General features: G+C 46.5%; 1 protein-coding gene across 3 annotated transcripts in view; it reads right to left on the reverse strand.

Annotated features, from left to right (window-relative positions):
- JPH2 (junctophilin 2) overlaps window positions 1–22,209 on the reverse strand; it is an 83,205-nt gene extending 60,996 nt beyond the window's left edge. For 2 of the 3 annotated variants that reach the window (XR_012519357.1, XM_074406565.1), the window contains exon 1: window positions 21,037–22,209. Coding sequence is in view for 2 of the 3 variants with exons in the window: in XM_074406565.1 (XP_074262666.1) it covers window positions 21,037–21,415 (379 nt within the window). In the remaining variant the exon portion in view is untranslated. The remainder of the gene's footprint in view (window positions 1–21,036) is intronic. The other variant, XM_039479793.2, reaches the window with a different exon arrangement.
- Window positions 22,210–27,663: the final 5,454 nt, after the last annotated feature.

The raw sequence follows: 27,663 nt of genomic DNA on the forward strand, positions 1-27,663 counted from the left end.
TTTCTCAAAAAAATTAAAATTAGGCTGGGTGCGGTGGCTCACGCCTGTAATCCCAGCACTATGGGAGGCCGAGGCAGGTGGATCACAAGGTCAAGAGATCGAGACCATCCTGGTCAACATGGTGAAACCCCGTCTCTACTAAAAATACACACAAAAAAATTAGCTGGACATGGTGGCGCATGCCTGTAATCCTAGCTCCTCAGGAGGCTGAGGCAGGAGAATTGCCTGAACCCTGGAGGCGGAGGTTACGGTAAGCCGAGATTGCGCCATTGCACTCCAGCCTGGGTAACGAGCGAAACTCCGTCTCAAAAAAAAAAAAGAAAAAAAATTAAAGTTAAAATTAAAAATAAAACCCTGCTCTGGCCGGGCGCGGTGGCTCACGCCTGTAATCCCAGCACTTTGGGAGGCCGAGGCGGGTGGATCACGAGGTCAAGAGATTGAGACCACCCTGGTCAACATGGTGAAACCCCGTCTCTACTAAAAATACAAAACATTAGCTGGGCATGGTGGTGCATGCCTGTAATCCCAGCTACTCAGGAGGCTGAGGCAGGAGAATTGCCTGAACCCAGGAGGCGGAGGTTGCGGTGAGCCGAGATCGTGCCATTGCACTCCAGCCTGGGTAACAAGAGCGAAACTCTGTCTCAAAAAAAAAAAAAAAAAAAAAAACCCTGCTAACTGGTACCCTTGGCACGCAGATGCTCCCAGCTGGTAGACCATGCTCTCAGAGGCCTACATGCTTCCGTACCCAGATGTGAAGTTTTATGTTTAAGATTGTTTCCAAAGTTGTTTACTTCAGTTGTGTTCATTACTGAAATGATGGGATTTATTAATATTTCTCATGTAAACCAGTGGAATATCAATGTACCAAAAGATAAAGAGGGCTGCTATTCCTCAGGAAAGCCAAAGACTTTTAGATGTCCATAAAGGAGAGTCCCTAAAACATTATCCTCAAATTCAGTATGAATGACATACATACCTATCTAAGACTGGGAATGAAATTATAAAAACCTAGACATTTTCTACACTCAGGTTGCCAGTGTCTTCAACTTCTCAATCCTCTTTAAAGAAACTGAAAGAAACTAGTTTTTATAGATTACACATGATGGGTATCCAAGAAAGACAATGAGAAACATTCATTAAAGACTTTGTCATCAGAAGACTAGTGAATGAAAAGTAAAGATTGGGTGAGTATATATTATGCATATGTGTGATTTAAATTTAAAAATATAAGACATATGTATTATTTTCGCGTTTCTCTGCTTTTACTGACTTATTCAATTAACTAATTTATAACTGGTATTGATGACATCAGGTAAGAGGGCTTATCTGATTTTATTGTGGTTTTAAACATCAGTCTGGCCTGTAATCCCAGCACTTTGGGAGGCTGAGGCGAGCGGATCACGAGGTCAAGAGATAAGATCATCCTAGCCAACATGGTGAAACCCCATCTCTACTAAAAATACAAAAATTAGCTGGGCGTGGTGGCATGCGTCTGTGGTCCCAGCTACTCGGGAGGCTGAGGCAGGAGAATTGCTTGAACCTGGGAGGCGGAGGTTGCAGTGAGCCGAGATCCCACCACTGCACTCCAGCCTGGCACCTGGCAACAGAGCAAGACTCTGTCTCAAAAAAAAAAAAAAACAAAAACCATCAGTCTGAACACATTTGCTTTGGCAAACAGATTTGTCCATTTCAGGAAGACACCAGGAAAACCATGAAGACTATGACAAAGAAACCAAGCAAATCACGTGTGCCAAAGGTCCCGGCATGGGCCCTTATGTGAGACTTTCTCATAGGGTGTGAACCCAAGGTTTGGATGAGTTTAGCAAGGAGAAAACTGTAGTTTTTGTTCTTTTTCAGGGAAATGATGATTGTGGCTGAGCCACTGGATGCTCTATCCTTGCCTGGTCTACAGGAATTTTCCTGGCGTGTTTGGTGCAGGTCATTCAGTTGCATCCAAAAGAGGCCAACGTGTGGGCCTGTGTCCTGTGGTAGATGTTCCCTGCTTATAAACCAGTAATCCATTAAGGCAGCTTCTCTAAAACTGTATTTCTCAGAACTTGTGTTAATGTGTTTTATCATGGGGGAAATAAAGCACAGTTCTGAAGTCGAGAAAGTTTTGAGAAAATCAAAGTGAAATAAAATGAAAGGTCTCCTTTCCGTGGGGTTTATCAGAACCCTTCATGTGCTCATGACTACTGTGACCCTCCAAGAGACAGATGTTATTTAATCAGAAGGTCCCTTTGGCAGAGCGTCTGCCAGGATTTGTGTCCCATGGAACCCACTTTGGGCAACAGCAGTTCTCCACTCCTTTGTTGATAGGACCTCAGTTTTGTTCCAGTGTCTAGTTCTCCATGAGACTTAAAGAAGGGTAAGCCTGTCTCCAGCTCTAGGGGTAAACTCTGATTGCTCTAAGTCAGACTTTCAGATCTTCCTTGCCAGTGACTAGATTGATTCTATGTGAGTATGTGATGAAATCTGGCATTGAGACTGAGAGAAAATCAGCTGTGAGGGGAGGCAGAAAAGAGGTTTTTGTTCTCATAAAAAGATACACACAGAGAAGCACAGCTGCTTCTGCTGCTGGGTGTCAATGCATCTGGAGGTGACCCCAGAGCTATGGCAGCCACCTTGGGACCATGAGGAGAGCAAAAAGCTGCCAGGAAGCTGGATCCTTGTTGATGCTGTTAAGCCTCTAAATTAACCAATCATGGGGATCCTCTACCTCTGGATTTTCAATTATGTGGAATAATAAATATCCTCACTGTTTAAGTCTGTGCTGTCCAATATGGTAGCCACTAGCCACCTGTGGTCACTGAACACTAAATTTTTTTTTTTTTTTTTGAGACGGAGTTTCGCTCTTGTTACCCAGGCTGGAGTGCAATGGCGCGATCTCGGCTCACCGCAACCTCCGCCTCCTGGGTTCAAGCAATTCTCCTGCCTCAGCCTCCTGAGTAGCTGGGATTACAGGCACGCGCCACCATGCCCAGCTAATGTTTTTTGTATTTTTTTTTTTTAGTAGAGTCGGGGTTTCACCATGTTGACCAGGATGGTCTCGATCTTTTGACCTCGTGATCCACCCGCCTCGGCCTCCCAAAGTGCTGGGATTACAGGCTGGAGCCACCGTGCCCGGCTGAACACTAAATTTTTTAAAACTCACACAAAAAGAATGGAAAATGTCCCATTAATGGGACATTTTTGTTGTATATTGATTACACACAAAAAGATAATATTGTGGACAATGAGTTAAATAAAATACATTATTAAAATTAATTTTACCTTTTTAAATATGGCTACTAAAAATTTTTAAATTACATATGTAGTTTATATTATACTTCCATTAGAAAGTGCTGGCTTAAGTCATTTGGAGTTAGGGTTTTCCATGAAAAAAGTATCTTAACAGATACAGGCAACATCATTTTGATTTTACAGCTGGAAAAGCCAAAGCTAAGAATTTTAATGACCTGCTCCTGATGACACAATGTGGCAGTTGCTGGCAGTCAGAGCCAAGCATCCTGACTAGTGCTTTCACCTCTAAGAATATGAGAACATCCGTTAGAAGTTAAAGGTTCTAAAATTCTCACCAAAGCTCAGCTCTGAAGAAAGCATGACCATTTCAGAAATGCAAGTGCTATGGTTCAGATATTTCTCTCCTCCAGACTTCGTGTTGAAATGTTATCCTCAGCGTTGGAGGTGGGAACTAATGGGAGGTGTTTGGGTCATGGGGGGCAGATCCCTCATGGATAGATAAATGCCCTCCCTTGGGGGTGAGTGAGTTCCTGCTCTATTAATTCCCGCAAGAGCTTGTTGTTACAAAGAGCCTGGTACCTCCCCACTCTCACGCTAGCTTCTACTCTTGCTATGTGATCTCTACACACACCAGCTCCCCTTCACCTTTTGCCATGAGTGGAAGCAGCCTGAGGGCCTCATCAGAGGTAGATGCTCCACCTTGAACTTTTCAGCCACCAGAATCACAAGCCAAATAAACCTTTTTCTTTATAAATTACCTGACCTCAGGTGTTCTTTTTTAGGTGAAGTCTCTGCCACCCAGGCCAGAGTGCAGTGGTGTGATCTTGGTTAACTACAACGTCCGCCTCCTGGGTTCAAACAATTCTCTTGCCTCAGCTTCCCAAGTAGCTGAGGCTACAGGTAACCGCCACCATACCCAGCTAATTTTTTTGTATTTTTATTAGAGACAGGGTTTCACTAGTTGGCCAGGCTGGTCTTGAACTCCTGACCTTGTGATCTGCCTCCAAACACAGAATGGACACTGAAAACACCACCCCATCTGGCCAGCGACACCTTCCTATCTGAAGTTGGAAGATCAGTGTGCCTGTACGCTATAGTTTGAATGTTTGTCCACCCAGAAAAACTCATACTGAAACGTAATCCCCAATGTGGCAATATTGACAGGTGGGACCTTTTAGAGGTGATTAATCCACTCATGGATTCATGGTTTAATTGGTTATGGGAATGGGACTGGTGGCTTTATAAGAGGAATAAGAGAGGTCTGAGCTACTACACTTGGCCCCCTCATCACATGACCCTGGGACTCTGCAGAGAGTCATCACTAGTAAGAATGGCCTCTCTTGATATGACTCCTTGACCTTGAACTTCCTAACCTCCAGAAATACAGAAAATAGGCCGGGTGCAGAGGCTCATGCCTATAATCTCAGCACTTTGGGAGGCCGAGGTGGGCAGATCATGAGGTCAGGAGTTTGAGACCAGTCTGGCCGACATACTGAAACCCTATCTCTACTAAAAATACAAAAAATTAGCCAGGTATGGTGGTGTGTGCCTGTAATCCCAGCTGCTCGGGAGGCTGAGGCAGGAGAATCATGTGAACCTGGGAGGCGGAGGTTGCAGTGAGCCAAAATCGCGCCATTGCATTCCAGCCTGGGTGACAGTGCGAGACTCTGTCTCAAAAAAAAAAAAAAAAAGGAAAAAAATATAGGAAATACATTTTGTTTCTTATAAACGACACAGTTTCAGGTATTCTGTTGTAAGTAACAGAAAACAGACTAACACACTGGAGAACTAAGCAGAGATGGAGAGAAAGGAACGAGGATTAGTTCCTCGTTTTTTCTTTCTAGGAGTCCCTGTTGCCTATGAAAGTCCTTACCTGATAGTCCAGCCCCTTCATGACCTGGTTCCAACTCACTTTTCCAGCCTTATCTTCCCAAATCCTTCATAGCCCAGTTTCAAACCACCTCCTTCAGGAAACCACCTTCCTTCCTCCAAATTCTCAATGCCCAAGACACTGATCACTTTTTACTTCCCAGGGCAGCTCTCCTGTCTTCATCTTGCCTGTTTTGTCTCCCAGCCATCCCTGATCCTTCTCCAAGTCCTCTCACATAATATCAGACGCTGGCACAAAATCTTTGACGGGCCCATGGAAGTGTCATCAACAAATTTCAGACAGTGTTTAAGATGAAGCATGGCAGACAGAGAGTGAGCATCAGACAGTCCAGGAGTTAGTGGCTCTTTTCCAAGCATACCAAGATCAGGCCAGGTGAAGCAGAAACGCTCACTGTGATCAGCACGCATGCCCAAGCCATAGACACTGTACAGATGATCCTGGGTATAAGGGATTCATCCCAGCTTGGCTCTAACCCACCTTGATAAAGACTATGGACCCAGCATCCCAGCGAGAGTAAGGCAGGGCTCAGACATCTTTGGGGATAGCAAAGAATAATGGAAATTACATGGCCTTTAGAAACAGGTAGACCTGACTCTGAATATCTCCTTAATTTTGCTTAATATATTGTTAAAATGAAAAGATTAAAAAAAGTATCCTAACAGATACAGGCATCATCATTTCAATGGTATAATTGGAAAAACTGTAACTAAGAATATACATGCCTTTCTCATGATGACACAGTGCGGTACTCCTTAATTTTTCTGCTTCTCTCGGTCTCCGCCCTAGCTGTCTGGTCCAGTCCACACCCATTTCCCCCTTGATGACAGCAGTATCCTCCCTTCACCCACTTCAGGGCACCCTTTGCTGCTGCCACTCAGCTCCTTCATAAGATGCAAATCTCGGCAGTTTACTCCCCCTCTTAAAACCCTGCAGTAACTTCCCAGTACCCTGAGGATTGTCTCAGGTCAGGATTCCTAGGGAACAGATTCTGAAGCTGAGATGGCGCGTGTGTGATTTAGTGAGGAGTGCTCTCAGGAAGAGCACGTGTAAGGAAGGAAGCAGGATTTGGCAGTGGAAGAAGTTGAACATCTGCAACAGAATCCTCAACTGGTCCCAGGGGGATTGAAGCTGGTGTCGCCCTTCAGAGTTGCCCAAAATCAAAGCAAGGAGGCCTGATCATTACAGTCATTGGATGTCAAGGAGGGAGCTCCCTTGTTGAACGGAAATGCCCAGCTAGGATTTGACAGCTGCTAACACTCCTGGCAGCTCGGGGAATGTGACCCTGGTCCTAAGGAGTGTCTGAAGGGGTACCCCAGAGTCTATCAGAAGAATGAGGTCCAAGCTCCTCACTGTGACCCACAAAGCCCTCATGATCTGGGCTCTGCCAATCTCTCCAGCCTCATCCACCGTCTTTCCCTCTCAGCCTCTGTGTTCCAGCCTTTTCTGGAATAGCGTGCTCAGGTGCCACCTCCAAGCCTTTGCATTTGCCATCCCTTCTGCCTGCCTGTGCAGCCTTCCCGTCACCCAGTTTACCCCTGTTCATCCTGCAGTTCTCAGCTCAAACATCACTTCCTCAAGGAAGCCTTCTCTGATTATCAGACCAGACCAGACTCCCCTGTTGTCAGTTCATAAACTCTTCTATTTTTCCTGTAAAGTATGTATCACATTTTGTATTTAAGTAACTGTTAGATACCGGTCTCTGCTGTTAGGATACGTGCACTTGGGGGCCGAGGCAGGTCTGCCTTGCCCACCATAGCATCTCCAGCACTCAATGCAGAAACTAACACATGGAAGACATGCAGCAGATACTGTCAACTGCATTAACAAGCACAGGCCTTGGATAAGCTATCTTTGAGTTTGTCTCCTTTCAGTAAAGTGAGCATAGCAAGTTTACTTTGCAGGGTTGCTGTATTACATGGGTTATCTAGCAGAGATCTCAGGCTTTCCAAGAGATCTCAGGCTTTCCACAGAGGTTGGCTCCCTTCACTTCATGGAAAAGATTGTAGGGTGACCAGTCATCCCGGTTTGCCTATGTCTGAGGGGTTTCCTGGAATGTGGAAATTTCAGTGCTAACATCAGAGCAGTTTAATGAAAATGGAAATGGCTGATCACCCTAAATTGGAGTGAGAAGGAAAAAAAAATGGCATTTCATATTAGCACAATAGCCGGAATACAGTAGCAAACCAGCTCTTTAGGAAAAACCAACCAACCAACCTCAGTCTGTAACGTTAGTCATTTTCCACTGTGTAAATACTCCCAGCGTGACTACACAGTTCCTGAGCTCTCACGAGCCAGTAGGAGCTGGCTCTAGGAACCCATATGTGTGTATATGTCAATATTTTTGTTTTGTTTCAAGACAGTCTCACTCTGTAATCCAAGCTGGAGTGCAGTGGCACAATCACAGCTCACTGCAGCCTCAAACTCCTGGGCTAAAGTGATCCTCCCACCTCAGCCTCCCAAGTCACTGGGACCACAGGCGCCTGCCACCACGCCTGGCTAATTATATTTTTGTAGAGATGTGGTCTCAGTATGTTGCCCAGACTGCTTTTGAACTCCTGGACTCAAGCAATCCTCTTGCCTTAGCCTCCCAAAGTGCTGCCATTATAGGCATGAGTCACCAAACAGGGCTCAATAACCCATATTTAATATGGGCTGTTAGATTTCTATTGCAAACGTTCAACACAGCCATAGACAACCTCAACTCTGGTGTAAGTGAGAATTTTTTAATCCTGAGAAGGTCACAGCTGGAGTGGAGCTTGGAGATTAAATCCACTTTTATAAAAATTGTGACAGTGAAAAAAATCTGACATAAAAATATTATAACGGTAAACAAATCTGATATAACGGATTCCATCTTCCTTCTCACCTCACAAGCTGTCTTCACTCATTCCTGGATATAGACCAAACTAACTATAAAAATAATTGAGTTAATAGTTCAAGACAAACACAGTTAACAGTCCTTTTCCGAAACTAACCCCCTCTTTACTCAGAGTCCAAACTGCCTTTATAAAATCATGACTCCGGAGAAATACAGCCAGGGCTTACAAGGCTTGTAACCCCCCCAGTGACTCCTAGGGATAACATCGCTACTGTCAAAACCTAAAATTGGTCTTTAAAATATTTTTTGAACTTCCAGACCTGTGACTCATAACAAAAAAACTAATTCAACCAGTTCCATAACTCCCACCCCAAAACTGCCTCAATACAAAACAAACAAAAACCAGCTTCAACTTCCTATCATTTCATCCCTAACCCAACCAATCAACATTTGCCGCTCCCTAGTCCCTGGCCCGTCAAACTATCCTTAAGAAACGCTGGCTTCTAAACTTTCAGAGGCAAATTTAAATAAACTCTCCTCTTCCCACTTGACTAGCCCTACATTTATTAAATGCTTTCTCTACTACAATACCAGTCTCCCAATAAGTTCATTTCACCCATACAACAAACACATAAACATTTCATCAGACATGACAAAATCTTCTAGTCCAAGGCCATGAGTAATCCATCACATACACCACTTACTCCCTATCTGTGTCCACAACTGACATCGCACGCGGGTCATGAGGCTGAGTAGCACCATGGCCTGGAGTCTCCCCTCCCCACTTCCCAGGTAGCCACGGCCAATTAGCCAATGCTGTGCATGAGAAAATCTGCTCACCTTTGTGGGTAAGTGTAGTCTTGTTCCTTCATTACACGGGGGAGGAAGCTTAGGCTCAGAGAGCTAGAGGGACCTGCCCAAGGCCACACAGCCAGGGAGTCGCTCAGCTGAGACTGAGGAACAGGTTCCTTGCCTCAATTGCTCTTTCGACCCTGCCTTGCATTGAAAAGTTGAGTACCCAGAGTGGGGAGAAGCAAAGGGAGACCATCCAGGATTCTGAACCTAGATTCTGGAAAACTATGTTCAGACACCCCCACCCCCAACCCTTTTGCATCCTGAGGGCTTCTTGTTATATCTACATGTAAATACTGTTTGTATGGCGGAAGCAATTGCAAAAGTTGGGCCAGGTGCAGTGGCTCATGCATGCAATCCCAGCACTTTGGGAGGCCGAGGCAGGCAGATGGCTTGAAGTCAGTTCGCCACCAGCCTGGCCAACATGGTGAAGTCCTGTCTCTACTAAAAATACAAAACTTTGCCAGGTGTGGTGGTGCTTGCACCTGTAATCCCAGTTACTTGGAGGCTGAGGCAAGAGAATCGCTTGAACCCAGGAGGCGGAGGTTGCAGTAAGCCGAGATCATGCCACGGCACTCCAGTCTGGGCAACAGAGTGAGACTCTGGCTCAAAAAAAAAAAAAATTAATGAATTAACTAAAAATTAAAAAGAAAATAAAAATTGCGAAAGTTGGGCCAGGTGCAGTGGCTCATGACTGTAATCTCAGCACTTTGGGAAGCTGAGGTGTGTGGATCTCTTGAGCTCAGGAGTTCAAGACCAGCCTGGTCAACATGATAAGACCCCTAACTCTACTGAAAATACAAAAAAGTAGCTGGTGTGGTGGTGCATGTCTGTGGTCCCAGTTACTCAGGAGGCTGAGGTGGGAGGACTGCTTGAGCCCCGTGCAGGGATGGAGGTTGCAGTGGGCCAAGATGCCTCCTGCACTCCAGCCTGGATGGCAGAGTGAGAATCTGTCTCAAATTTAAAAAAAAAAAAAAAAAAAGAAGACTGTATATTGCAAAAGTCATATGCTCACTGCAAAAAATCCAAACAACAGAAGACTATATAAAAGAAAAGACCTCTAGCTGGTCTCCCCAGGGTAACTCCTGTTAATGATTTAGATCCTTCCAGGCCTTCTTCTGCCAAACTGCAACCATATACTTATCACAAATAGACTAAAAGCTTAGCTGTTCACCAGTCTACCACTGCCCTACTCTGAGAACACTACCTAGCACCTAGCAGGCACCCAATAAATATTTGCCAAGTGGCTGTTGTTCACTTACAATGCCTTAGATTTCTTTCTGTATGAATATAGGTGGGTCCACCCCTGTCTTTTCAAAGGCCTTTATTACTTCATCGCATGGCCTCATAAATTAATTTAACAGACCCTTCAGTGAGCACTTAGACGGTGTTACATTTTTCTCATAACAAGTCCAAGGCCTTGCTCCCTGGCTCACCTACAAGGCTGGCACCAGAGTCCCTTCCCATGGCTTCCAAATGCTGCTGTCCATCAAATCTCCACAGCCTCTGGTTTCCTGGGATCACCAATAGACAACCAAGGCAGAGGAGCTTTGGGACCAGCTCCCGGGAACAGGGTCAGGTTGCAGTGGGTGGATGACAAGTCCCTGAGCCCACAAGGCTCCACCACCCGTACATCCAGAGGCTGCTGCCCCGGATGATGCCCCGTAGCTCACACCAGAAGCAGAGGATTAACCAGGAGGCATCGCCTGGGTGCTGACAGCACAGGAGCCTGCGGCCTGGGGGACAGCCCCATTTCCAGGTCTCGGGTCAGCTCAGCAGCCGTTAGGGCCTTGGGGACCAGAAATGATTGTGTGTGCAGGAGGGAAGAAAGCTCAAAGGGAGAGACTGTAAAGGGAGCCCCACCTACCTGTGCACAGGCCTGCCCACAACCCCAATGCCCACAGACACTTCCAACAGGCATCTCTCACCCATGGTGTCCAGTGCTGAACTCCTGACCTTCCCTCCTCAAACCCTTATCCTGTCTCAGTTCATGGTGGCACCATCCCCCCATGGCTCAGGCCAAAGCCTTGGGACCATCTATGACTTCTCTTTCTCTCACGCCTATCCAGTCTATAAGCTCTTACTTCAAAACGCATCTTCTCACCACCTCTGCTGCTGCAAGGAGGTGGTGTCAGCCACCATCATCTCATCATCTCACCAATAATAATTGTAATAAACTCCCCAGTTGGTCTCATTGTCAACTCCCCCTCACTCAATACCTGCCTTCCCAAAACAGCCTCTTCTCAACACCATAGCTAAAAGAATCTCATCCAAGGGGTCAGATCCTGTCTCTTTCTTTTTCTTCTGGAGACGGGGTCTCACCAGGTTGCCCAGGCTGGTCTTGAACTCCCAGGCTCAAGCAACCCTCCTGTCTCAGCCTCTTAAAGTGCTGGCCTTCTCTGTACATCCTGTCAGGGGTACATACTGTAGGTTTGTCTGTCACTGATGATGTTAAATTAGATCACTGTGTTAAAAGGTACCCACAGGCCAGGCACAGTGGCTCATGCCTGTAATCCCAGCAATTTGGGAAGCTGAGGCAGGCAGATGGCTTGGGCTCAGGAGTTCGAGACCAGCCAGGGCAACATGGAAAAACACCATCTCGACAAAAACAAAAAATTAGCCAGGCAGGGTGGCGTGCACCTGTAGTCCTAGGCACTAGCAGGCTGGGGTGGGAGAATTGCTTGAGCCCAGGAGGTCGAGGCTGTGGTCAGTCGTGATTGTACCGTTGCACTCCAGGCTGGGCGACAGAGCAAGACCCTGTCAAAAAATAAATAAGTAAAAATAAAAAATAAAAAAGTACCCATAAAGGTTTCTAACTTAATTAAAAATAGAAATAATAAAAGCATGGTGCTTACCATAGAGTGTCCCCTGGAGGCTGCGTGCACCCGTCGGCCTCCATGTGTGACCCCAACTCTACCCCATCCACAGCAGTGGCCAGCCAGTGTTGGCAGGAAGACCTCCAGGCACAAGGTGCTCATTCCTGGCCCAGAGCAGGGGTCACTGGAGTTCCCAGCACACCTGGGCTACTCTGTGGATTCTGCCAGCACAGATCTGTGCCAGGCAACTCTCATCAGTTTCCTTTAAGCAGGGAGTGAAAGTTACACAGAATGGAGGGGTGCCAGCCCTAACTACTCCGCTGTTCTGTGGCTTCAACTCGGGAAGAGACAGGTGAGGACAAGGATAACCCTCCATGGCAGGAAGTCTATGGCAGGAAGCAACCATGTCCCCCTCGCCCCACACTCCACCCTCAACCAGGGCCCTCAGAAAATAAGACTCGACATTCTTCACAAGGGTGTGGAGGGCAAGGCCTGCTCCAGGGAACAGCTGCTGGGCACTGAATTAGTAAGCCCTGGAAACAAGCAAGCTCGATGAATCCCAAAGGCTTGGCCTTGGACAGGAGCATGTCTGCAGAGATTTGGGAGATTTGGCAATTGGACACATGAATCATTGAAAACAAGGCCGTGGAGAGGAAAGACTAATAATGTCCGCTTTCCTGTCCTGCTAAGGGTCTGCTGTGCTCTCCTGGGGTCTCTGTAGAATGCCCAGAAGCTGCCAAGACAGCAACTCAGCTGACGGTCACGCTGATACCTGGCTGTGAACTGGGACATGAGATTTCCAAGATGAGGTTAAATTATGCTGATTCTACATTGGAAATGGAATCGTGTCTGGCATGGATTCCGCCTACACTGGCAGGTATTAAGGCAGAACTAAGCGAATCAGTCTTGTCTTATTCACTGTTCCAAAGTTTTTTGCCCTCAAATGTCCTCCCAAAGACAGGGACAGCTATGCTTCGGGCCATCCTGAATTAATTCACCCTTTGGAATGTGAAGGAAATACAGAAACACATATTTTGGCATTTCCTGTGTGCCAGGCATTGTGCTGAGTGCTTCACATGTATTATCTTGTTTCCTTGACTCGACCATATTCTGAGGGAGATTTTAACACATCCCTAAAAGAAAAATGGAAACGGAAGCTCAGGGAGGTTACATGGTGTGCCCAGGTTCACCTGGTTAAGAACTGGCACAACTGGGATTTGAACCCAGATCTGGCTACTCTAAGTCTCAGATGCTTAAATATCACATGTCTTCCTTTATAATATCAGATTCCCTCAGCGCCTCTACACTTGATTTTTAATAACAAATTATTTCAAGTTAAAAGATATTCCTTTTAATGTGAAAAACACAAACAAAAAGATCCACTAGAACTAAGAAATTAACCTAGTGAGGTAAGGGAATTCAAAGTCAATATACAACAATAGTTGTATTTCTATAAACTAGCAGTCAACAATTGAGAAAATAAAATGTTAAATGCCATTTACAACGTCACAAAAACTAAAATACGCTGGGATAAAATTAATAAAAGATGTGTAAGACATTGAAATCTCTAAAACATTGCTGCAGGAAATCAAAGAAAACAGAAACAAATAGAGATCTATACCATGTTCAAGGGTTGGAAGATTCACTGCTAATAAGATGTCCATTCTCTCAAACTGATCTATGTAGACTTCATACAATCTTCATCAAAATCCTAGCAGGCCTTTTTCAGAAATCAAGAAGCTGGTTTTCTTGTTTTGTTTTTGAGGCAGGGTCTCACTCTGTTGCCCAGGCCGAAGAAGCTGATTTTAAAATGGAAATGACCTGGAATAATCCAGTGTTGAAGCAGAAGAGCCAAGTTGAAGAATGTACTCTGATTTGATGGCAATGTAAAGCTACAGTAACCAAGGCAGCATGACATTGCTATAAAGATAAACTGACCAATAGAAAAGATATTCTTTTATGAAAATAAATAAATATGGAAGTCAAGTTCTTTCAAGCTTATCTCTGCAAGGAACGTGTATCACAGGTCTAGAGAATGTGACCCCAGGTACTTACTGCTCAGTCCTCCACCTGGCAAAATCACATAGCCCCCGTGTTCAGAGTCAATTGGACTAAAACTAGCTTCAGTCATAAGCTTTGGGCAGAAGAAAGAAAACTGGATCCAGAAAGCAGAAGCTTGGGTTTTTGACCAATTGTCATAATTAAACATAAAGTCTCAACTTTTCAGCATGTAATAATAATAATAATAAGAGCACGAACACATGCCAAACCCTGTTCTAAGAGCTTTACGTCGATCAGGGCCTCATTTAAGTCTCTCAACAAAATAGAATAAAAGAGAAAATAGCAAGCATTGTACCTAGGAAGGAAAATCTTTTTTGCGATGGCTTGTTTCAGTTTTACATTTTTCAAGATGTGTATAGGTATACAATTACAATGTAAAATACATATTTGTTTTGCATTCACTTCCCAGAGAAGGAATAAAATACATATCTTATAGTGGGGTTGCAATTATGACAGTTTAAAAGCCAGTAGGATAGTAGATGAGAGGGTTATGAGGAAGCCCAAGTAATACAATGCCCGTAAGACTCTTAGCCAGAGCCTGGTACATAGTAAAGGCACATTAACTAGTAGCCAGACACAGTTATTACCATTGTTGAGACCAGCTTTGTGGATGCTGGAACTATGTAGTCTTGCAGGACACACCACTCAGAAGGGCCCTGCACCTGGGTTAACGCTCTGTTGTCCCCATCTTAAAATTCTTCAAAATTTTAAAGAAAAGATCTACATTTTCATTTTGCACTGGGTCTCACAAATGACATAGCATGTCCCATTTTGTATCAGGGTTTACATGTATTAAAATATTTATAATACAAAATATTTAATGATCAGTTATTATTATCAAATTGCATCTCTGCTTCTTATTAGCCAGACTACCCGGAGTGAGGCACTTGCCTGCTCTTCCACTCAGTTTCCTCATCTGTAAAACAGGAGTCATAACTACTTCTGCATGAGGTTGTTGTGTGAAGGTTTAAATCAGGCGTCCCCAAACGACGGCCCGCGGGCTGCATGCAGCCCCCTGAGGCCATTTATCCGGCCCCCCGCCGCACTTCAGGAAGGGACACCTCTTTCATTGGTGGTCAGTGAGAGGAGCACAGTATGTGGCGGCCCCCCAACGGTCTGAGGGACAGTGAACTGGCCCTCTGTGTAAAAAGTTTGGGGATGCCTGGTTTAAATAATACAACAGGCCAGGCGCGGTGGCTCACCCCAGTAATCTCAGCACTTTGGGAGGCCGAAGCGGGCAGATCACCTGAGGTCAGGAGTTTGAGACTAGCTTGGCCAAAATGGTGAAACCCTGTTTCTACTAAAAATACAAAAATGGCCGGGCGCGGTGGCTCAAGCCTGTAATCCCAGCACTTTGGGAGGCCGAGGCGGGTGGATCACGAGGTCAAGAGATCGAGACCATCCTGGTCAACACGGTGAAACCCCGTCTCTACTAAAAATATAAAAAATTAGCTGGGCATGGTGGCGCGTGCCTATAATCCCAGCTACTCAGGAGGCTGAGGCAGGAGAATTGCCTGAGCCCAGGAGGCGGAGGTTGCGGTGAGCCGAGATCGTGCCATTGCACTCCAGCCTGGGTAACAAGAGCGAAACTCCGTCTCAAAAAAAAAAAAAAAAAAAAATATTAGCCAGGCATGGTGACACATGCCTGTAGTCCCAGCTACTCAGGAGGCTGAGGTAGGAGAATAGCTTGAACCTGGGAGGCAGAGGTTGCACTGAGCCAAGATCGGGCCACTGCACTCCAGCCTAGGCAATTAGAGTGAAACTCCATCTCGAAATAAATAAATAAATAAATAATACAACATAACTCAAGTGCTAGGAACGATTCCTGGGACTTAGCACTCCAAAAATGTTAACCATTATTATTATTTGTTGCTTTTTTTTTTTTTTTTTTTTTTTTTTTTTTTTTTTTTTTGACATGGTGTCTCATTCTGTTGTGCAGCCTGGAGTGCAGTAATGTGATCATGCCTCTCTGCAGCCTCGACCACCTGGGCTTAAGCAATCCTCCCACCTCAGACTCTCAAGTAGTTGAAACTACAGGCATGTGCCACAACATCCAGCTAAATTTTGTATTTTTCTTTTTTGTAGAGATGGGGTTTCACCATGTTGCTCAGGCTGGTCTAGAACTCCTGGGCTCAAGCAATCTGACCACCTCAGCCTTACTGTTATTATTTTTATTAGCTTTATGGGAAAAAGTCAACTTCAGGCTTGGTTCTTCCAGTGCACATTTCGGGGAAGGGATTATTAAAGTCGTCAGAGGTTCTGGAACTTATCTGAGCAAGAGATGACTTGGAGAATCTGAGACTATGTGAGAAAACGCCTCCCAGAAAAACACAGATAGTCTTGAACATGTGTGCACATCATGCCTGAAGTTTTAGGGCATTTATGGGTCTCTGAGGCCAAAGCAGGGGACCCAGGAGCAAGAACCTCAGAAAGCAACAAGCACCACGGAATCTGGGAGGTCTGGAGTCCACGAGTGTCTCGGTGGGAACAGCCAGCCAGCCACGCAACAAGCGCATTACTCTTTCAGGGCCGGGGTGTGTGCATGTGCTTTAAGTCAGCAGCTGTTTTTAGCTTTGCTATATATGGCCAGGGGAGGAATGAGGGCTATAGGAGGGGGAGGGGTGCCAAGCGGCTTACAACAGGGTTTGGGAGGCCAGAGCTCCTGCACCAGCTCCACCTTACTCTTCCAAGGCAAGAGCTGAAGAGCTTATCCTCAGACCAGAGAAAAAGCCTAGAACACAAGGAGGGGTCTGCAGAGGTGGGAATATCAGGGACTTCCAAGAAGATGCCAAGTCAAGTCACCTTAGTGACCATGACTTGCAGTTAGAAATATATTTTACATCGCAAAACACACGTAAATGCAAACACTTTTAAACACACACTCTCACACATTGTGTGTATATATATATCTCTCCCCAACGGAACAAATATTTCCAAAAATAATACTTTATCTTATTATGTGAAATACTCTGATACTTCTATTCTATTCTTTCCTCCTGACCCATTGAATTGATTTCACCATCCACTAATGAGCTGACATCTCCAGTTTGGAAAACTCCTGTTTTCTTGGCAGCATTTGACTGCAAGAAGAGGGGAGCAGTGGAGAAGAATTCTGAACCTCTGAGGATAAGATGCAAGTTTCGGCTTTATCTCCTAGCTGGATGGGAAGTTTTGGACCTCCCAGCTTTTGCATGCTGTCCTCTGGTCCTGGAGTCTTCCTCCGTCCTTGTCACCTGGCTCACTCCTGCACGTACATCGGGGCTCAGCTTGCAAATGACTTCAGAAAGCCTCCCTGAATGCCTGCATCTGCTCAGCTGCCCACTCTGGTTCTGTTACTCCCCCGTCTGTCCCTACCTAGCACCCGACACAGAACTGCAGGACAATTTCCTGTTAGATTTGCTGTGGAGGCAGGGAGCGTTTCTCTTCTGCTTATTTCTACACCACCGGTGTAGCACAGTGCTAGTTTCACCATAGTCACTAAATAAATATCTATTGGATGGATTAATAATAGGTAATAGTGGCCAGGTGCAATGGCGCACGCCTTTAATCCCAGCACTTTGGGAGGCCGAGGTGGGAAGATCACAAGGTCAAGAGATCAAGACCATCCTGGCCAACATGGTGAAACGCTGTCTCTACTAAAATACAAAAATTAGCTGGGTGTGATAGCGCGCGCCTATAGTCCCAGCTACTTGGGACACTGAGGCAAGAGAATCACTTGAACATGGGAGGTGGAGGTTGCAATGAGCCAAGATTGCACCACTGCATTCTAGCCTGGTGACAGAGTGAGACTTTGTCTAAAAAAAAAAAATATATATATATATATATATATATATATATATAATAGTAACAATAGCAACAACCATTTACTGAGTACTCATTTATCCCATGAGAAGACTTTTGAGAGACTGGGATAGGTCGATTTTATAGATAAGGGACTTAGTGAGTTTAAACAACGTGGCAGGGCCAGGGGAATGACCCAGGACTGTCTGACTCCCAGACCTTCCTAATCATAGGATCTTATTTGTCCACATTCCCCCCTGCAGCGATACCCAGGTTGGGGGAAAGGGTGAGGGCAGATCCTTAACAAATCCTCTGGGGACTGATGACAGGTTGATTAAAGAGATTTTCCGAAGTGGTGGCCACATCTAATTTTGGAGAGTTACACGTCGTGTGTGGCTTGGGAAAGAGAATCTGTGAGGTTGCCAGGGCCCCTGGATGTGTGGTTGTCTCATTTGGGAGAAGTACGAGCCTCTGACAAACCAAGACAGCAGGACTTCTGCTCACCTGGCCTGAAGAGCACCTGGGCACACGTGGGATAAACCCAGGGCCCGAAGAGCCTACGTGATCTGTCCCAGCGCCACGACTGTTGCACTCCTCATTCACTCTGGCATTCTTGCTGTTCCTCAAACACGCCCAGCCCAGCCCTGCCTCAGGGCCTTTGCAATGGGATTCCCTCTGCCTGAGGGGACCTACTTCCTTTCTAGGCTCCTGAGACCACTGCATCTAAGAACACCATCCTCTTTCGCCTGTCAGTTTTTTCCATAACATTTGTAACTTCTAGAGATTACATGTATGTTTGTTTTCTGATTATGTCCATCTTCTCCACTGGACAGGGAGCTCCTTGAGGACCTTGTCTTGGTCACTGCCCCAGCCCTAGAACTTGCTGTGAAGCAGTGCCTGGAACAGACCAGGTGCTTAGTAATACTGGTTGCATGCATGCATGAATGAATGAATAGGTTTTCCCTTTTAGACATATTGGGAGATGAACCTGTGGTTTCCTATGCTCACTTTGACCCAGAAATTTGTGTCCTGTGACTCACATACAGACCCCCAACACAGACACACAGAGACACACACACAGAGACACACAGGCACACATACACACACCTTGAAGAGAAGAGGGACCGGAAGGAACATTCTACACATGCCTACAGTGCACCACTGTGCATAGGTAACTGATGTCGTGTTAAGTACGCAAGGATTGTCTCCATTTTATAGCCAGAGAAAGTAAGGCTTGCTCTCTGCTCTGTCCCCAGTGCATAGCACTGTGCCTGCATGAAACACCTGGTGAACCAAATTGTACTAGATTCAAAAGGCTCAGAAAACATTCAAGGTCACCCAGCTAGCAAGCGGCGGAGCCAGAATCTGTGCTCAGGGCTGTTCAGTTCCCAACCTGCTGGGTAGCAGCCAAAGGCACCTGCAGAAACTCCAGGGACCTCGTTACCATCCAGACATGGTCTCGAGGGCAGGCCCTCACCCAAACACCCACCAACTGGCAGCCCAGATGCAAATCTGTCTTGCACCTGAGGCTGCTGTCAACGTGCCCAAGGGCCTCAGCTTCAGCAAACCTTGCTCCCTGGGCTGGCTGAGGCCTTTTCCTGCTCCAGCTGTTCTGGTCCCAGTCCCGCTCCCACACTTCCTGTCCCCTGTCAAAAAGAGGAGACACTAGTGACGAATACAATATTCTGCGAATGCCTTCTGACGCCAAATGTGGCTTGTAAAAATTAGCCAGTTTTGAGTTATCTGTGTGGGTTCCTCTTTCCACTGCAGCGCATTAGGAAGACTCTGTAGAATTATCCTGTGTCAGAAAGAGTTTGAATGACCTTTCAAAGCCACAGCCAGTAGACTTTCACTGTAAAGAGTCAGGTAGGGCTGGGCATGATGGCTCACACCTGTAATCCCAGCACTTTGGGAGGCCAAGGCAGGTGGATCACTTGAGGTCAGGAGTTCAAGACCAGCCTGGCCAACATGGCAAAATCCCATCTCTACCAAAAAAAAATTTTTTTAATTAGCTGAGTGTAGCAGGAGGTGCCTGTAGTCCCAGCTACTGGGGAGGCTGAGATGGGAGAATCACTTGAACTTGGGACACAGAGGCTGCAGTGAGCTGAGATTGTGCCACTGCACTCCAGCCTGGGCTACAGAGTGAGACCCTGTCTCAAAAAAAAAAAAAAAAAAAAAAAAAAAAAAAAAAAAACAACCAGATAGTAAATGCTTTAGGCTTTACAGGACAAGAAGCAAAATTGAGGATGTTATACAGGGGCTTTCAAATAATTAAATAATTTCATGTGTCAAAAAAATAGGGTTCTGTTTTTTTTCTTCCAAACATTTAAAAATGTAACATCACTCTCAGCTTATAAGCTGTGCAGAACTTACGGCGGGCCAGTTTGCCCCATGACCCATGGTTCACTAGGCCCTAATTTAAAGCAATACTTTTTAAACTCTAATATGTATAAAAATTGCCTGATACACCTGTGGAAGCAGTGTTTGGGCTCACACTCAGAGATTCTGATGAGCAGGTCTGGGTGGGCCACTGAACTTGCATTTCTAACTGACGGATTGATGGTGCTGATGCTTCCTGTCCACTGACCACATTTTGAGCAGCACTGATATTCTAGAGTGCCCATTTCATAGATGAGGAAACTGTGGCCCAGCTAAGTGACATGTCCAGTGTTACATCCCGTGGACTAGGTAATGACGTCTGCTCTGCCACTCCACAGGGCTGTTTTGCCACAGAAAACTCCTCTCCGTTTCTTTAGCCCACTATTACTCTCATGCTTCTGAGCAATGTCCTCACTCCTCTCTCTGCCCCACGCCCACCCCCACAAACGTAACTTTCCTATAGAGATCAAGTTCCGGCGTCAGCTCCACTAAGGTATTTCCTGACCTCCTCAAATCGAAATGCTCCTTTCTGCCCCAGCATTCTATACGTACTTGTGTCTAATATGTATAACTGTTTGTCTGCATGCCTTTTTTTTTTGGTTTTTCAAAAAACCAAATGATGAATGTTTAGGTGGAAAGATGAATGGGTAGGTGAGTAGATGGATGGATGGGCAGGTAGGTGGGTGGGTGGGTGGGTGGGTGGGTGTATGGACGGTGGGTGATTGGTGTGTAGACAGATGATGAATGGATAGATGGATGGGTGGATGGTAGATGGGTTGGTGAATGGATGAATACTCCTCACGATCTATTGCTTGAAAATAATTTTCATGGCAAGGTTGAGACTAGACCCCAATTCTGCTAGAGTCTATTCCATGGCTATCTATGATGGGACATGCTGAACATGTCAACGGCAGTAGTTACATTTTATTGAGTGTGTGTTGAGTGTGCATTTATGTGGCCGGCTTTGTACTAAGCAGTTCCGCCAATCCTATCATCAACCCCTTTATTAGCTCCACCTTTACTACAAGAAAATGGATGCTCAGAAAGGTGCAGCAGCTTGCCCAAAGCCACATAGCACAGCACATCCTAGCCGATTGGATTCTGTGCCAACTGCCCGTCACCTTTCCCACCCTTCACCAGCGTTCCTCACCCTCCCCGGCCCCGCCCCAGCTCTGTAGGCCCCCAGCCGGGCTCACCTCCATCAGCATAGGTCTCGGTGCCATAGCCGTCTTGCAGGCCGTTGTTCCAAGTGCCCTCATACTTGGCACCGCTGCTTGAGCTCTGCCGGATTCCGTAGCGTCCCTTGAAGCCATGTGTCCACTCGCCCTTGTAGAGCCAGCGCCCCTTGGTCTCTATGCCCAGCCCATGCCGTTTGCCCTGGCTCCAGTATCCCTCAAAGGTGTTTCCGCTGGGCCAGGTATAGACACCTGCCACTTCAAAGCCAAAGTTCCAGGAGCCAGAGTATTCGCCCTGGCCCTTGGGGCCTGTGCACAGTCCGTGCCCATGGGCCTTTCCCCCCTCCCAGCCCCCGCAGTACGCCCCACCATCATCAAAGTCGAAGCGGCCCCCGCTCATCTCATCATAGCCCCTGACAACCTCCGCGTCCTCCAGCGTGGGTGCAGAGGGCGTCGGTGATGCCGGCAACACTCCTCCAGTGCCCTCGGGGCCAGGCCCCCAGACTCACCACCGTGCCCCAGGAGGGGGAAAGCAGGAGGCCAGCAGAGGCTGAAAGAGCCCAGGCGCCAAGTCAATACTGGGTCGGCTAGTCAGTGCCATGCCCGGGAGCCTCGACTCCACCGGCCAGAGCAAGGCTGCCTGCTGGGAAGAAAGCAGGAAGGAAGGGTTCAAAGTTCCCACAGAGTCCCAAGCCTGCCTTCCAAGAAGTCGAAGGGAAAACGGTGTGATCTCTTTAAGAAGCCCAGTGAATGGGTGCGGGGGAAGGGTCCCCAGCCTTTTCAAAGAGGGGAAATTCCCCTCGGTGACAGCCCCCGCCTGAGGCTGACTTCCCGCAGCCCGCTGGCCCCCTTCTCCACCCCAGTGGGTGTGCGGGGCTGCTGGTCTCCCCGCCGCTGCCCCGCCCCCTTCTCCAATCCTGCCCTCCTCCTGGGACGGAAAGGTCAGTGTTGCCCTAACAAGGCCATTGGATCTCAGAAGCTGCTCCCAAAATAACCCCGGCCAGCCCAGCCTCCTCAAAGCGGGAAGGAGGGGTATTTCAAATTGTGCCGTGCCGCAGACCCAGCAGTGGCTGGAGGGCTGAGGAAGGAGGCTGAGAACTGAGTGCAGGCAGCCTAGGGACCTTGGTGTCTTTTCCTGCTGGGAGTGACAGCTCCCTTCCATTCTCAGAGTCCCCTGGGTCTGCGGGCAGGGAGGGCGCTGGGCAATCGGGGAAGGGAGGGGAGAGGGAGACCAGAACGCCCAGTCCTGGAACACTGAAAATCCCCCAGAGCGAGGATGTTGGCAGGTCTCAGCCCCACCACTACTCACATGCCCTAAGGGGACCTGGGGTTACAGCACCACTGTCAGCCCCATCAAGGAATCCGGTGACCTAAAGAGAAAGGAATGGAGACAGTTTCACATGTGCTCCCGAAAGCAGAGAAGTCAGAAAGAGAGGTAAGGCTGTGGAAACAGTCTGAAAGATACACGAAATCTGAGTCCAGGGCTCCGGCACCACCCAGAACTCCCTCTACTCCAGGAACCCGGGGAGAACTCGGGGAGAACGCAGTGCAAGAAGCGACCATCTATTCCCTTTCTCTTTCCTCCGGAAGGGCAAGGAGCCTGCCCTCCTCTCTGCCTGAGACACAGACTGGACGTCCTGCTGGCTTCCTCTCCCCACCCCTTTATGCCCCTGCGCCCTCCCTGCCGCAGACCCAGCAGACCCTGAGGGTCAAAGGAGTCCCCTTCCTGTCAACCCAGGGTTGTGTTGTAATGAGGTCCTCTCAGAAATTCTCAAGGGTCATGATTTTTTTAAATGTCCCTTTCTGAGCTGTCTTTTGCTCTAGTGTCCTAGGAGCCTGTGAGGCCAGACTTCAGAAAGCTCTTGGGGCAGGGGCAGGAGCTAAGGGCCTGAGTGGATTCCCAGCCACTCAGGTTCCCACCAAACTCCGGTAAAAAGAACAAATAAATCTCCACGGCAAGAAGCTGTGGCCAGAGCTAACGATGGTAAAGCCCAGCTAAGCCCAGGGTTAATGCGAGTCTAGAGGAATTCTGGGAAAGGTAAGAGCCACCAAGACTATGAAGGTCTCTGTGTGTCTGTGTGTGTGAAAGTGTATGTGTGTGTGTTTCTGTGTGTTGTGAGAGTGTTTGTATGCAAGTATGTGTGAGAGTGAGTAGGTGTGTTATGTGTGAGAGTGGAAAGTATGTATGTGTGTGGTGAGTGTGTTTGTATGTGTGTGTGTGATTGTGTGTGTGTTGTGAGAGTGTGGTGAGTGTATGTGTGTGTTTGTGTGTGTGAGGTGTGTGTTTGTGTGTGTGAGGGTGTTTGTATGCAAGTATGTGTAAGAGTGAGTGGGTGTGTTGTGTGTGGTGTGTGTGTGAAGGTGTGTGTGAGTGGAAAGTATGTATGTGTGTGGTGAGAGTGTGTTTGTATGTGTGTGTCTGTGTGATTGTGTGTGAGTGTATGTGTGTGTGTGAGGGTGTTTATGTGTGTGTGGTGAGAGTGTGTGTTTATATGACTGAGTGTGTGTGAAGACAGGGACCAAAGGGAAAGAGAACTAAGCACCGTACCTACTAGAGAACATTAGACAATTATCTGACTTTAAATTTGTCTGACATATTTCCAGACCCCATGATAACTTAGGCCAGGTCATCATTGCGGAAGTCTTGTTCTTGTTAGGGAAGCGGGTAAAAAATGTTCCCTCCTTTCCCTCCAGCAGGTTTACCTGTTCTTAGGACTTGGTTTCATCCTGGGTCACAGCCCCTGACTGTGCTTAAAGAGCCCCTTCTGTACTTGCATTTCACCACCAGGCAGAAGCAGCCAGCCTCTTGGGCTCACTGTCACCGTCTGTTCGCCAAGCTGACAGGGAGCAAGTCGTGGATAAAGTCTGTGCCGCCTGGGTAGTCAGGCATGAGCCCTGGCCAGGTTGACTGGCAGCCTGCTTGCACAATTCACTTCTAAGAATGCCTCAGGGCTACTCCCAGGGAGTTCAGCTTTTGCTACTTCTCACTGAGGTCTTTTGAGAATCGGGAAGAGGGAAAAGCATCTGAAACTGGAAGCTAGGGGAGTTTCAGCTGCGGATTCAATGCTATAATCATATGCTGGGGCCAGGTGGCCACTGCTACGTGAATTTAACCTCTGTTCATCCACAGCAGCTCCCTAGGGTGGCTCTACCCAGGGTTGCTACACTTAAGAATCATCTATAGAACTTAAAAACAAAGAGATCCCAGAGTCCCACCCCAGACCTACCGAATTAGATTGTCCTGGGCGAAGACTTGGGCAGCTGCATTCTTTTAAAAGCTTCTCCGATGAATCTGACTTTCATCTGTGGTTAAAAACACCGTAGGTGTTGGGTATGGTGGCTCACACCTGTAATTTCAGCACTTTGGGAGGCCAAGCCTGAAGGACTGCTTGAGCCCAAGAGTTTGAGACCAGCCTGGAAAACAATTAGACCCCACCTCTACAATTTAAAAAAATTAAAAAATTATCCAGGTGTGGTGATGCATACCTGTGGTCCCAGCTACATGGGAAGCTGAGGCAGGGGGATCGCTTGAATCAAGGAATTGTAGGCTGCAATGAGCCTATTTGTGCCACTGCGCTCCAACCTGGGCAACCCTGTCTCAAAAAAAAAATAATAATAATAAGTAGAAAACAACAAGAACAACAACAACAAAAACCACTGTAAGTTTTTGAATTAGAAACTGTTTAATAACATAAAAATTCATGAATCCATTTACTACAGGATGAGTAGTTTTGGAGTTAGATACGTGTTCCAATCCCAGTCCTGCCCCTCACAAGCTGTGTGACCCTGGACCAATTGTTAATTTCTCTAAACTGCAAAATCTTCATCCGTAAAAGTCCCTACCTCAAGGATTACTGGTATCAAGGATAACAGTATCTACCTGATATGGCTGGGTGAGAATTACAGAGTGAATACTGTGAAAAGGTTCAGGACACACTACACACATAATTAGTGTTAGCTCTTATCAGTATTACTCTCACATACTAAATTACTTTTCAGGCTTAATAAAATAGTCATCAAAGAGGGAAGAGAGAACCCCTCCTAAATATTAAATATCTTGACATGAAAGCACTCTTTATTCTTCCCAATTCAGGTTTATTCTACATTACTCTGTGGTTTCTCATTTTTTAAACTGCAAAACTAAGTTACTGGTAAAGGGATACTTTGACTTTGTAAAAGTTTAAGTAAAATTCTTTTCCAAATTTGGTACTGGCCTTACCTGCCCAGAGCTTTCTGACAAGCTACCATTTGTCCCGCCTTTTAAACCAGTGCATTCCAGGGAAAGGGAGACCTCTTGTGGTGCTATACGAATTACAACAGCTTTTCCTCAGAAAAACCAAGTTCTTCAAATCCAGTGGAATTTAAACTTGAAATATTAGTCGGGGAAGGTGGTGCATGCCTGTGGTCCCAGCTACTCCGGAGGCTGAGGCAGGAGGATTGCTTGAGACTGGGAGGTCAAGGCTGCAGTGAGTCGTGATCGCACCACTGCACTCTAGCCTGGGTGATGGAGCAAAACCCTCTCTCTCTCTCTCTCTCAAAAAAAAATAATAATAATTAAAAACTGAATAGGCCTGGGTGTGGTGGCTCACACCTATAATCCTAGCACTTTGAGAGGCCAGGGTGGGCAGATCACCTGAGGTCAGGGGTTCGAGACCAGCCTGGCCAACATGGCAAAACCCTGTCTCTACTAAAAATACGAAAATTAGCCAGGTGTGGTGGTGGGCACCTGTAAGCGCAGCTACTCGGGATGCTGAGGCCAGAGAATCACTTGAACCCAGGAGGCAGAGACTGCAGTGAGCCAAGATTGTGCCACTGCACTCCAGCCTTGGCGACAGAGTGCGACTCCATCTCAAAAATAAATAAATAAATAAATAAATAAATTTGAAATCATTGTAAACTGGTTTTAAAGGTAGCTATCCTATTCTCTCTCTTTTCTTCCCAGATCTCTTCCCACTCCTTGGTTCTGTTCCCTGGTCACTTTCTCCCTCTATTTCCTGCTCTACTTCTCAAGCTTGACTGCTTCTCTGGGAGCCTCAAAGGGAGACAATTGAAAATCCATAACGAAGAGAAGGACTGCGCCTAGAAATCCACTGGAATTCTTTTTAGCCATGAAGGCTCAGCAGGCGAGGCTCGCCTGCCCAGGAAGCTTTTCCAGGTAGGTTTCCCTGCTGGGCTAGTCCCCTTCCCAAATGCTGGCTCCTCCCCCAAACTATGAGTTGTTTAAAGGAAGAATTTTCTTCTTTCCAAAAAAAAAAAGTGGATAGTCCTGCAGTGAACATATGTGTGCATGTATTTTCATAACAGAATGATTTATATTCCTTTGGATATATACCCAGTAATGAGAATATTTCTGGTTTTAGATCTTTGAGGAATCGCCATACTATCTTCCACAATGGTTGAACAAATTTACATTCCCACTGAAAGTATAAAAGCATTCCTATTTCTCCAGAGCCTTACCAACATCTTTTGTTTCTTGACTTTTGTAATTGCCATTCTAACTGGTGTGAGGTGGTATCTCATTGTGGTTTTGATTTGCTTTTCTCTAACGATCAGTGAATCAACCCAAATGCCCATCAGTCATAGACTGGGTAAAGAAAATGTGGTAGATATACACCCTGGAATACTATGCAGCCATAAAAGGAAACGAGAGCATGTCCTTTGGAGGGACATAGATGGAGCTGGAAGCCAATCTTCTCAGCAAACTAACAAAGGAACAGAAAACCAAACACATTCTCACTTCTAAGTGGGAGCTGAACAATGGAAATACATGGACACAGAGAGGGAAACAATGGGTCCTGTGGGCGAGGTGGGGGGCAGGAAGAGAGAGAGCGCACCAGGATAAATAGCTAATGCATACAGGGTTAAATTGGCTTAATACCTAGGTGATGGGTTGATAGGTGCAGCAAACCACCATGGCGCACTCTTACCTATGTAACAAAGCTGCATGTCCTGAGCATGTACCCCTGAACTTAAATTATTAAAAAGCCTGAGCACCTACTGTACAGTAGACATTACAGCTCAAGCTAATCTGTGTCTACCCAGTGCCTGCACATAGTGGGTGCTCCTGGTCCTCCCAGAGTCTAGCAGCTGACGGCCCCCTTCTGAATTCCTTTTTTTTTTTTTTTTTTTTTTTTGAGACGAAGCCTCACTCTGTTGCTCAAGCTAGAGTACAATGTTTTGCCATTTTGGCTAGTCTGGTCTTGAACTCCTGACCTCAGGCAATCCACCCACCTCAGCCTCCAAAAGTGCTGGGATTGCAGGCATGAGCCAGCATGCCCAACCGAGACTTAACCTTTTGAAAGAGCACTGGCTCCTATGTGCAGACTAAGGGAAGGCAAGGAGGACAGTTAGGAGGCTACTGCAGTAAGCCAGGCAATGGGTTTGGTGGCTTGGGCACATGGCAGGTGCAGGAGATAAGATGTGTTCTGGAATTGTTTTAATTTAATCCCTTCAGAGATTTGCTGATGGACTGGATTGAGGGTGTGAGAGAAAGACAGGGATTAAGGTTGACTCCAAAGGTTTAATAAGTTTGGAGTCAGCTGAAGGGACAAATTTGCAAGTGGAAATTGAGAGTTTCGTTTGTTCTTATCAAATCTGAGATGTTCATGAGATATTTGGGAATGCTGCGTAGGTGGCTGGATGTCTGAC

The sequence above is a fragment of the Saimiri boliviensis genome, chromosome 9 (assembly GCF_048565385.1).
Source record: "Saimiri boliviensis isolate mSaiBol1 chromosome 9, mSaiBol1.pri, whole genome shotgun sequence".
Classification (NCBI taxonomy): Eukaryota; Metazoa; Chordata; class Mammalia; order Primates; family Cebidae; genus Saimiri; species Saimiri boliviensis.